At 38.3% G+C, this 13123-nt stretch overlaps 1 protein-coding gene across 1 annotated transcript; it reads right to left on the bottom strand.

Moving 5' to 3' along the window:
* Nucleotides 1-319: 319 nt before the first annotated feature.
* On the bottom strand, nucleotides 320-8497 carry LOC306764453 (chondroitin sulfate N-acetylgalactosaminyltransferase 1-like; the record flags this gene model as incomplete). The annotated part of the gene is made up of 9 exons (XM_079251627.1): nucleotides 320-603; nucleotides 1476-1557; nucleotides 1640-1734; nucleotides 4383-4564; nucleotides 6199-6300; nucleotides 6440-6656; nucleotides 7610-7788; nucleotides 7911-8011; nucleotides 8135-8497. The coding sequence occupies 9 exons, from the start codon at nucleotides 8495-8497 to the stop codon at nucleotides 320-322; spliced, it is 1605 nt and encodes a 534-aa protein (XP_079107753.1).
* Between the last annotated feature and the right edge of the window lie 4626 nt (nucleotides 8498-13123).

Raw genomic sequence — 13123 nt, 5'->3', positions numbered from 1 at the left:
TTAATTTCATCTTATTTATGTTCATTTGATCAATTCCTCTTGTTTCTTGTTTATTAGGACAGTTCAGAGACCCCCATCGAGCAGATTTTGAAAAAAAAAAAAAAAATCACAGAGTAATTTTATTTAGTCAAAAAAATGAAAAAAGAAAATCAAACATAAGTTTTCTTGACATCACTTCCTTTTGTGCCCCATACACTAAAGCAGTTTCACTCCTATCTAAAACATTATTTTATACCAAAATAGCATTAGGTTTATTCAAGAATAATACTAATCAACAATGAATAATCTCTTCTCACAACCTCTGACTCAGTTGTCTTCATCAGGTTCGTCCGTTCGTCTGTTTCTGGGAATTCAGGTGGAACTCAATCTCCCGTTTGAAGAAGAGCTCCCCCAGTTGGCCGTGTGAGGCTTCACTCATGGCTTTGGTCTGCATGCACATCTTGTACTTGTCTGGAGGAAGCTCATCTGCACAGCTTTTCTCATGCCACAAGTGAAAAAGGCTGCGAGATGTTGCACGTATGACCATCAGCTTGCTGTGTAGGTACTTCCTGTACAGATGCACATCCTCCAAACCCCAACCTTTGATGGAATGATCAAACCCACCTGTAGAGAGATTTGTAAGCATTTAATGTTACTTAGACTCCTAAATATACAATTTGTTTAACTGTAATGTTTACACCTAACAGTTGAGTAATTATTAGTAAAGTGGCAGAAAACAATAAATTATTAACTGCTTCCACAATTTTAAGCATAATTTTGATTTTAAATATGTTTAGCTGACAGTTTTTCCATTATTTTAATGACTGAAAAAGAAAAACAGCCACATTAACTTGGGTTTAAAATGACAAAGAGGTGATTGGTTGTTATTTTCTTGCATTTTTGTTGGGTGGAAAATTCTTGTATTTCGAAAAAACAATAACTGAATATCTGCATGGTCCTATATAACCCAAGGTTTGCACTTGATAAGCTGAAAAATATGAACAATTTCATAACAAAAACTTTGTTAAATGAATAAGAACAATGTAATTTGAAATCATAACTGTATCCACAAGTATTAAAAGAAATTCTTCAATTCAATTCAATTCAATTCAATTCAATTCAATTCAATTCAATTCAATTCAATTCAATTCAATTCAGTTCAATTCAATTCAATTCAATTGCTGTCTTTTATGTTTAAAACAAGGTAAGCAGATAAGACTAAGAGGGTTTAAACATGGAAATCATTACAGTCATACATGTACATATATATATATATATATATATATATATATATATATATATATATATATATATATATATATATATATATATTATATACATATATATATATTATATATATAATATATATATATATATATATATATATATAAACATATCACTTGTGACATTATATTACCACTAATAATCACTTAAATATCTAACTTTTTTATTTCTTTCAACAGAAATAAATCATGAACTTTGGAATAACTCCTTACCTATGTTGATGAAATCAGACCTGTACTGACAAGTCATGCCAAACCCGAAATCTCGCCAGAATCCTGTTTCCTTCCGTATAACCTGAGACAGGAAGAGCAGCAGAATTAACCTGTTCTATCAGCTGATTTTTCCGGTCATACTGTTTAGAGCTATTTTTACCCACCAGTTGTTGCTGAAAAGAAGGCAGGAGTGTGTGATTGCTGTAGATGACGGATGGATTATACTGACTGAAGAGTACAGGATAGTACACTCGTTTTCCTAGGAACAGACATAAACAAAAGTCAATATTCTCTGATCCCAGTGAAGAAGTGTTTCGTCGCCAGGATGGAACGTGCTTTTCATTTCTGCCAGCAGCCTTAGGTTTAACTGGAGTGACCTGCATAACAACTGGGAAGTTAGTATGGGTGGCAAGAACCCCCAAACCAGAACAAAGATGAGCTTTTATGGAGCAGTTATTGTAAGGCAACCATGACAACTTACTGATGAAGGAAGCAACAGGCTCAGAAGGGTTATTTCTTTTAGTTCAGGACCAAACATGTTTTGTGCTCTTATCTGCACTTAGACAGCAGAAGCAACTAAATAAGTAAATCTAAAACTAAGATGGTCTTGTGACTTCATCTTTTCTACTCTGATTCTCTGAAGGAACAACTTTGACTTCAAATTCCTCATGCGTCTCCGTTGCCTCCAGAAGTAATTATGCTGTTAAAAACATAGTTCACAAAGATCAATCAAACTTTAAAGTTGCCTAAAGAGCTTGTGATGATCTATTTCAGCCTCATTAAGATCAACTCTGATAAGAGTTTAAGTTGCTTTTTAAGCTATAATCACATGTGATGTTCCTCATTAAAAGAAGTCAGAATCTTGTTTACCTCAAAGTGTTTTTTCGCATCACCTGGATGTTTGAGTTAACTTAGTTTGTTACTGTGCTGACCTGTGTCACTACATCATTGATTTCCAACAAAAGGCCACATAAATATGCCAGTTTAGAGGAGAAGAGTCTTTTATTCCCCAGGTCAATATAAATTTATTGCTCCCTCTGCATGTTAAATAATATTCTGTTTTTCTGATTATGTATTATGGAACCACAGAGATTCGTGGGTACTGTAAATGTGTGACTTTTGCTGTCCAATGCCACCATTTTCTTCTGCAGACTAAACACAAGAGGTACTGATGACGCACACTAAGATGTAACTTCTCCATCTCACGTTTTGTTTATTTTCACTGTCACAGTAAAATAAATGTCATTACTATTCAGCATATGCAGCAAAATAAGACAGCATGCAAAGAATGAGATGCATGACTTGCTTAACTTGCAGTCAAAAATCTTTTACTCCCGATCACACCCCACCCTGCGTACTCCAAGACATCTTATGCGCCCAGGTGTGTGCAGCTATTTGTAACTGCAGAGTACATACTCAAAGTGACATACCCAAGTACCTACAGTGCATTCCTATATGGTAAAAACCATGCTATAAATGTTCCTGTACAAACTGTACTTGTCTTCATTACATCAAAAGGCTCATGTCTATTCATTTTTTTGCATTTTGTGAAAAGGTCTAAATATTATCTCGGATTATTTAATTTTTAAGCTTTATAAGCTTGAAATGTTTTTGAATGTGAGTGTAATGAATTCATCACATTTATAAATAAGAATAGATTAATAGTTCCATGTCAAAACAATAAAACAGGTGGTTGACGTTTAATTCCACTTGTCTTTTATCTATTTTTTTGGTGAGTTTCTTTCCTCCATAAGGCAAACACAGAGCCTAAACATGCATTTTGAACTGGCCTTGTGCTTTACTGCACAGTGGAAGGGAAACACAATAACTCCTTTTTTATTTCTTTCATTTGAAGCAGCATGAGAAAAAATATGTTTATCTGATCAATTTGTTCATAAAACGAACTACAACAATGAATATAGGCTCTTTTTCTTTTTCTTTTTAACCTGTTGCATCAAGAAGTCCATTTTAAGTAGCGGAAATATTACATCCTGCCCATTTAAAGTGCCTGCATGAGATTAGGCTGTCTTTGGGGCAGCATTCAGGTGAAGTGATGCTAATAAGGCACGAATGATATCAGGGCGCATGTGCCAGCTCTGCACCATGAAATGCATTTTTAAAGACAGTGTTTCCTCTTTTATGACCTGCACTTAAGTCACAAATCACCACTCAGCCACATCATTGTATTTGTCTTGGGCCTCAATGGGAGCAACATCATCTCCAACATCAACTGCATATTTACTCTAAGCTGCTTTGGGCTTATACAATAAAAGGCTAAAGTAGGAAACCATTAATATCTATTAAAGATTTGTTGGTAATGTTATGGCCCTGAGTCTGCTGGTCTGCAGGGCTTCATGCAAATGGAAAGACTCCGGAGACCACAGATGATTGGCTGCCACCCCTCTGCTCCACCTGTACCACTATGGCTCAGGATTGGTGGACAACATTACAAGCTTTTCCCCCATTGCCCACACGAGGACATGGCATATTTAAGGATTGTTATCCCTGGAATACAGGGCAGCTTTGTCTGGTTTGTGACTCAGTTCGCCACATTCTGCTTTGCATTGACTGCTAAAGAGCTGTGGATTCACAGACATTGGAGTTTGGTTTCTCTTTGACATTTGCTGTCTTTTGCCTTGGTTGTTTGGTCTGTGATTACAGAATTCTGGTTTAGCTTTTGGAGTTTTTGTTAAATAGTGGATTTTGCCCCAATCACAGGATGTTTTAAGTTGCCCCTTTGGTTTGACTCCCTTTGTAAAAAAAAAAAAAAAAAAAAAAAAAATCCCACCTTTTTTTGGCCATTTTTCTTTTGTGTTGCAACCCCCTTTTTCCTCAAGACACCACGGGGGTCGTAACAGTAAATTATGCTGAAAAACTCCTTTTTACCATTCACTGTTATTCTCTCACCAGGTTCCGTGTTCAGACGACAGGATATCAGGAAGTCGGCGGTGAAGTGGATGTCAACGTCACAGAAGAAGAGCAGCACGTTCTGCCTTCGCCTCCAAGCTCTGGCACCCACATCAAGGCCTCGCCCACGAGAAAACTCCTCGTTCATCTGGATCAGTGTGAAGCTCCTGAACCGAGTCTCCCTGAGGGCCAGAACAAAACAAAAAGCTGTCATGTGTGTTTAATTAGGCAGCTCCAATCAGCTTGCAGATGTTCAGCATGACTGGACTGTTGCACAACTGCAGATTTACAGTTAACAAAAGCTAATGTTGCATCTTAAGTATTTTAAGCATAACATAAAACATGGTTGCCATCAAAATGTTATCTTTGCAGCTTTCGTGTGAGAGATTGCATATCGTAAATCAGTCTGCAGAGCGGCATCAGTGTGTTATTAGCCTGCAGCTCTAAAACACTTATATTCTCTGTTTATTTTTAATCTGAAGGACAAAATATCTGTGGTGCAGCACAGTCACATGTTAGGCTGGATAGTTGAGAAGTAAAACATGAAACAGATTTGATTTTACTTGTTAAAAGACATGGACTTCAATAATCTTTCTTGAGTTCTGAATCCCATGATAGAACATTTTAAAGAAAAAGCTAGAAGTTCAGTTGTAATTTCTACTTGATGCATGATCATTTTGTTGTTTGGTCAAATTAAAATGAAGCAAAGTTGTGTTTAATGGTATTAGACTGATAGTATCTGGGATTATTTAGTTCAGTTTAACTAGAAACTGGAAAATATAAACAAGAATCAACCAGTTACCTCTGATACTGCTGGTCTGAGAACCAGTAACTTCTTACTAAAGCACCTCAAAGAACGAGGGCTCAATGTTACGGCATTATTTTATTGTCTGCAAGAGTGACACCTGTCATCAGTAGTTTGATAGGAGCAGTATATCAGCATGCAACTGTGGAAGCAAAATGCACTGGGTGTTTTCAGACTGATATAAAATCATCAGCCAACATATTGTCTGGTCTGACAAAAATATTTCTTCCATTTTGTAATGATTTCATGTTGGTTTATCATAATTTGATGTAAAGAACAGCAAGCCAAAGAGCCTATGACAAGTGAATATCTGGACCATAAGGATACCTGCAATGATTAAACTGGCATTTTAGTTTTAAAATGCTGTCTGAGATGTATTGTAATCATTCTGTGATTCATAAAACTATGTTTAGAGTTGCAGGAAAGTTGTAACAGGGTGTTGTAGTAAATCAGATCTTAATGACTCAGGACTTTATGACCTCCTTATTCAGTCTGGATTCTGCAGTTTGACTCTTTTTTTTAGGTCACTGTGACCCTAAAAACTAAGACAAGAGGAGAACAAAAAGGAAGGACAAGCCAGCCAAACTAAAGAGTAAGTAAAGCCAACAAGAACCACAAACATATATTTACCAAGTTCTAGAAGTATGCATAAACATATATTGATCCATGTATTTTAATTTTTTTTAACATTTGTTTTAAAATTTTATTTTGTGTCCAGATTTTATTTATTTTTAAATGTGCAGTGTTTAATTTTAAATTGTGCAGTGTTGTTTGTTGCTTTGCTGTTCAGCACAGCAGCTGCTGCTGTAGAAATGTGCTATATAAATAAGCTTGAACTTGAACTTGAACTTGATCTGTCATGATGCAACACATTTAAAACAGTTTTCCCAAATTCTGTCATTTCTAAATAAATATGGTAAGTTATTCCGTATCATTTAGTGTTTTTTTTTTCTTTTCTCTCTCTCTCTCTCTCTCTAACATGTCTTCCCACAGTTACTGAGATAACATTACCTGGTGGTCTGATCCAGCACAGCTTTCACCTGGTCTATCTGATCACGGCCAAAGTAGACAACAGTGAGATGAACTCTGCCATCCTGCCGGATGCAAACTTCCCTAAGTCAAAAAGACGTAAACTTATTTGGTCCACACATCTAAAACACGGACAACTTCATAAGTTTTTTTTCTTATTAAACTCTTAAATAAATAATGTATCAAAGGGCTGCAGTATGTTTGTGTAAGCAAGTGGTATTACCTGAAGTTTTTCATGAACTGCCTGAATGCTTCAACCCTCTTGGTCAGCGGCACGATGACGTTGATGATCACACTGTGTGTGTTTATGCTCTCACTCTTCACCTTCATGACCGGACTGAATGGCCTGAAGAGTACCAGCTGTGTGAAGTCCTGCAGACTGTCGCCTTTAAAAGTCAGCTCATAAACGCTTCCTCTGTCCCGTTCTGTGCGAGTCAGCCCTGCAACAGGCAGGAAAGGATTGATTTTAGAAACAGAAAATCACACTAAAGACAAAGGTTTTAGTTATTTTCATACTCATCTAACCATTTAGTAACCCTTTGTGTCCAGTAGATGAGAATATAGAAGTGCTGGAAGAGATCATTCTCATCAGGACTGTAATGTTTCTTTAAACGATCGCGATAATCTGAATGATTTTATTTCCCCAAGAGGGACAGGAAATTGTTGTAGCAGCTACAACAGAACAAGAACTGAAAAGACGAGCCATAATAAGCGCTGATGTTTACATTATTACATATAAAGAGGTAAATGATAAACAAAATAATTGTAAATGATAAATATTAACATTTTATTTGTAGAAAAATTACTCCAATTACCAGCAGGTAATGTTTCACCTTATATGCATTAGCCCACATATGAGCATGTTAAAGAATTACTCATCTCACCTTATAAGTTATTGGCTATGATTTTTTTTTACCATTAAATTATTTTCTAATCTGTATTAAATAATTGTATTCAGAAAACGTATAATATGTATCTGTATGTAATTTTGTGAGGGACTGTTCTTTTTGACAATCTGACATCTTGCTGAACCACATTATAAAAAGACACTCTACTTCTCCTTCCGCATAAGCATCACTTACCCAATGTGCATCATCAAATTCAGTTTCCAGCTCTACTCACTAAAACTTCTACCCAAAGATATATGTGTGGCTCAGAGATCCTTAATCTTGGTCCTCGATGGCCGCTGTCCTGCAGGTTTTCCAAGTGTTCCCACTGTAATGTACTTGATTCACATCAGTGTATGTTTGGCAGATATGTGCAGAGCTTGTCTGAGTCTGAGTCAGGTGTGTTCCAGCAGGGATTATAACGTTTAAGTTGGCCAGAAACAAGAAGTAAAATTCATGTGTGAGTTTAGGAGGAGAAGAAATGGATGCAGTGAGCCTTCTCTCACCCTGTATGAAATCAGAGGGAGAATATGTCCGCTTGCGCCTGGTATTGTCTGTATGTTGTTGGGGTCCGTTCAGGACATGCAGAGCTGCTTCCACAGTGCCAATCAGCTCGTCTCTGCGATCTTTCCTCACAGGCCTCTCGGCTGGGAGCCTCGTCAGCCCTGTTTCCAGCTGGTAAACCCTGAGGGACACGACAGAAATCTCACTATACAAAGAAGCAACCCTGCATGAAATGAGGTTTAATGTCAGACAAGGGTTGCAGAGCACTCTCTCGATGTCCTGACAGTCAACTGTACCACTTACATCTGCAGGGTGAAAGTGTCAAAAGGAATCAGTGCATATTCGCTGGGCAGCTTCACACCTGAGTTCACCTCCGCCTGGTTCAGCTGGGAGCGAAAGAACTCCTGCAGGACATGATGTAAAATTTACCATGACATCCACAATGTCACATAAGATTTATGTCATCAACACACATTAAAACTGCATCTTCTTTGCACCTTACACCCTCTGCTCTTTTGCTGCCCTACCTTCACGTCGGTCTGTGTTGGGGTTTTGTGGAGGCTCTCCAGTCCCTGTGGCAGAATCCCTTTAGTTTTAGCTTTATCCAGGGACTCCTGGAGCTGTTTGGTCCTCTCTTGGAGGGCCTCTTTCAGCTCGGCTATCTGCTTTGTCAGGCTGTTGATGTAATGTCTGTGAGAGTCCTCCCTCTCCTGTAACAAAGCCATGTATCTTTCCTTACTGGTGGCACCTCCAGACCACAGCGGCGTATGCTGTTTGCTGTACGATGCAGGTTTACAAACCAGGAAATAGAACAGCAACAAACAGCAGCAGAGTCCCAGCAAGATGAGACAGAAACGGGCCAACAGAGCCAGCAGCCACCGTTTGAACATGGTGGATTGTCTTTTAAAATGTTCCTATACTCTTAAAACAGTTGTCATGTGTTGATGTAGTGAGATGAGCGACACATTGCTCCCGAAATGCAGTTCAGAAGCATCTGTCAAATTCCTCCTGCTTTTATCATCTTGTCCAATCCACTTGCAGAACCTTCACAGTGTCTTAACATTCATTATTTGTGAACAAATGTGTTTGTTCACTTCCAAAGCTCCGAAGCTCCCTAAAAAAAACGACAAAAAAGACTTTTAAAAAAAATATTTGGTTCTTCACATCAAGAATTGATCCTTTATAAAGGGAATGAAGGTAAAAAGGGACTTTTCTTATCAAAATCATTTTGTAGTGAAGAAAAAATATGATTAATGCAGTTCATAAAAACATAATGCAGTTCTTTGCACTTAGAAAACAATGGATGAAAACACTCTCGAAAATGATCACTGATTATGATTTGTCTCTTCAAGATAAAAACATGTAAGATCGCGGAACACAGACGAGTTCTTCTAGGTTCCAGATGGAGTGAAGCAGAGTCCAGAACAACGCTGAGATTAAACTGAACCGAAAGCTGATCTAGTTTGTAGAAATATGGATGCTACTTTCTCTCGGCTAAATGATATGGGGACCAAAACACCAGCATCTGGTATGAGGGTTTATTAGTACACATGGCAACTTACTTGTAGGTCTACAAAGGCACCATTAACTGCTGAAGAATTTATTTCAGATTTGGGACAAGATGCGCTGAGACTCAAAAGTCTTTGATGAAAAAAGCTTAAATTCATTGAGATGATGTCAACCCACATTCTGCACATATTACATCAGCATGGATTTGCTGTGAAAGAGTCCAGGTGCCAAACTGCCCGGTCTGCAGTCCACACCTGAATGCCTCCGAGGAAAAACTACGTAATGAAAACACTCATTTTCAGAACGACTGGTTTGTCATAGCATCAAATGTGTCCTCTCCAACATTTTTTAAAACCTGTTTCTCTCTTCATGTTTATTTATTTTCCAGTTTAAGTTCTTTTTTTCTTTTAACATACATGTAACACAGCATCCCAATATTTCCATTAAACCAAATGGGAATGGATGTCTGCGTTTGGAATGAGTGAAATACAGGCTGAATTACCAACTTAAGCAATCAATAATCTATATTTCACAGCCCCAGTTATTTGCCTCAGGTATTCTTAAGGCCTGTTACTCAGTGTTGTGAGAGATAATTAATTATTCACATTAATCCTTTAAGGTCTACCATTTGGTAGATGTAAACTTGCAGTGACTTTACTTAATTTCTTTAAAAATTGTGGAAATAAACCTGCCTGATGAACCATCTCTACCAGTTAGTTTGAGTATGTTAAACCCAAACTAAGTGTTTGTTTTAACACTGTTGTTTCAAATTTTCAACCATTTCACTGTTGTTAATTTATTATTAACTTCTTCTTTTTAACATCTCAACTATTTGCTTAAAAAGAAACATTTAATCTGTTTATTCTTGTACAAAAAAAATGAAAAAACATGGAAAAAGTTAAAGGGTTAAAATCTCACCTCAAATGAAGATTTTTGCATCCATGTTGAGAAATGATCTGTAAAAGTCACTTCAGAGGAAAGAGAAAGAGATGCATGCAAAGACCAACTCGAGTGAAAGCAGAATAAAAAAAGAGTACTCACCTACAAATTGTGTCCTGATGCGTCTGAGTGTTTTGTATGCAGCTTATGTCATTACCATGACCCAGCGCCGGTCCTGGTTGTAATGCTGCTGGACTGCTTCTCGGGTTTAGTTTGGCTGTTCTAAAATGCACAGAAGGAGAACTAACCTGACCTGACGTTCACTCTGAGCGCCACGATGCTGAAGGTGGGAAGTGACAGAAACAAACATTTCTCTGTGCGTCTCCCCACCCTGAGTGTGTGTGTTGCCATAATCAGTTTATTCACGACACAGTTGGCTCTTTATAGCTCAGGTAAGCCTGATTTTCTGAAAGATTTGTTTATGTTTCCAAAGTCACACAAGCTGTGTGTGTGTCTGTGTGCATGCATGCCTGTTTTCAGACCATCATGACCTACAAAACAGTGTATGGCTAAAAGAAGGGATTTATAACACACTTTAGGAGCACTGCATAGTTTTATTGCTTACATATTATGTTGTTGCTAAAACCTCTTGTTTCATGACCCATCAGAAAGTCTTTTGTCTGATCAAATGCACAATGAACTGAACATCTCAGCTGAACATCTTACAGTCAGCCAATCACAGAAGGTCCTGAGACCTGCGACGATGAGGAAAAAGCAGTTTAAAATATATAGAGTTTTAGTTGGAGGATAGGTAGGTAGAAATCTTTTTTAAGAAATTACACTCACCAGCAGCTGGGCATCTGAAATGGGAGCACTGGACTGATAAATTGTTTGTGTCTTCATTTACAAAAGTGGAGTCAAACCTGAGGGCTGAAGTGGCCTTACATGAGTAAAAATCAACCACATCCTCTCTCTCTTTAGTCTCCACCCTTCTCCAGAACCTCCCTTTTCATTTTCCATCCTTCATTTCCACCATCCCCATAACATCTCACACCATCTGCCTTCATACCTAATTCCCTTTCAGGTCCTCTGAGGCTCCGATCTGCCCTTAAGTCTAATTAGAAGGCAACCAGAGTAAGGAATGCCCTTCAGACTCTGATGCTCTGCTACCTACAATCTGTTGTGGGAAAATAGCTAAGTATCAGTCAGGTCCCACCAATAGAGCGCAGTCCTGCACATTTAATGAGGCAACAGCACAGATGTTACATGTTTTCATTCAGGTACAGAGTGGAGCCTCTTGAAGATTACTACTTCTGTATGGTGCTCACATTATGTAAAAGGCATCTGTTAGGTGCACATTGCTGGTACCAGGTTGGACCTGCTTTTTGCTACAGAACGGCTTTATTAGTTTGTGCCTCTATTAATGCTCCAAATTGACATGATTGCATCACACAGTTGCTTCAGATTTTTTGGTTGCACATTCATGATCTAACTATTCGCTTTCAAGTCGGAGGGCTCAAAATGTGCAAGGAAAATAGTGTCGTGTGTCGTCCCCCCCCCCCCCCCCCCCCCCCCCCCCCCCCCCCACACACACACACACACACACACACACACTTTAAATTCTGTCTCCGCTCAAATCAAGACTCATCAGACCAGAGAGCTTTTTTCCAGTTTTCCAGTTTTTCCAATTGCAGCCTCAGTTTCCTGTTCGTAGCTGACAGCAGTGACAAGATTTGCTCTTCTGCTACTGTAGAGCATCTGATTGGACGTGTGCATTCAGAGATGGTATTCTGTATACCTTTGTGAACCGTGTTACTGTTACATTTCTGCCAGCTCCAACCAGTCCGCCTGTTCTGTCTTTAACATCAACACGGCTCTTTGGTCTAGTAAACTGCAGTTCACTGGACATTTTGGTCTGTTGTCGACCAGCAAATGGTTTAAAAGCTAGTGAGTGTATAATTATTATATTGAATTCTTAATATTGCTTTTGAATAATTAGAGGAATGTCAAAGAACATAATTACATTCCTTTTCAAGTACTAAATTACATTACTTCGTAAAAAAAAATGTTGCAAGCTAAATGACATTTGGTTTTTGGGCTTTTTAGCCTTCCTTTTTGGCAATACTTACCTTTTTTTGTTTGCTGTTGTTTCACTGCACTTTTCTTTTTGCTTGATGTCCTGTCTGCTTTGCTCAGACCATAGACTTATTTTCTTATTTTTTTACCATTGGTGCATAACACTAATCCTAAAATGTCCAAATGCACAGATATTACAGCAAATCCCACTCCTGAGTGGAACCTTCCATTAAGGTTCTTTGATTAGTCACCCGCCATGAAAAGTCTGCAAAGCAGGAAAATGCAGGCAAAAGAGCAGAGAAAATCTATTCTACTCTACAGTCATTTGGCAGACCCTTTTATCCAAAGCAACTTACATGTGGGAAGTAATCCTTAGCAAGTAACCTAACATGCATGTCTTTGGACAGTGGGAGGAAGTTGGAGAGCACAGAGAGAACCCCACGCATACATGGGGAGAACATGCAAACTTCACACAGAAAGGCCACTGTTCAACCCCCCCTCAAGCTGAGGCTCATACCAGCGACCCTTCTTGCTGTGCGCTTGCAGTGCTAACCACCATGCAGACCCACAATCTGCAATCTGAAGCTAAATAAAAGACATGACTCAGTTCTGACAGCATCCGGTCACACATTTACTAATGACAATGTGATTACTGAAGTTAGGAACAACGACATATTAAATCATCGTCATATGATTTATTTCTTCTAAATTTAGGTGCTTTGGACAAAAATTCCAGATGATTCTTCTGAGTTCCCTCGTGAGAGTTTAAAAGTTGTTTCCGATCCATCTAGAATACATACATAAGCTGAAGGAACCATTCATTGTTGATGAAATGTGGATTCAGCTTCTGTCGCCTTTTGTTTTGTGGAAAACAATTCCAAATGCTTGACTTGTCATTTGGCAAATGTCTTGTCAAAGGTGGAGTAAGGCCTGACTGAGGACCACAGGATTCTGCACATTCATTGGGTAGCAGCTAAATCAGGACTTAGTAATGCTAAACTCCATGCATGCCAAAATTAAGTTAGACCAGGTGAGTTACTGCAGACAAAAAT

Source organism: Telmatherina bonti, assembly GCF_933228915.1.
Source record: "Telmatherina bonti genome assembly, chromosome: 13".
NCBI classification, from domain to species: Eukaryota; Metazoa; Chordata; class Actinopteri; order Atheriniformes; family Telmatherinidae; genus Telmatherina; species Telmatherina bonti.
This window is presented reverse-complemented; position numbering and strand designations above follow the sequence as displayed.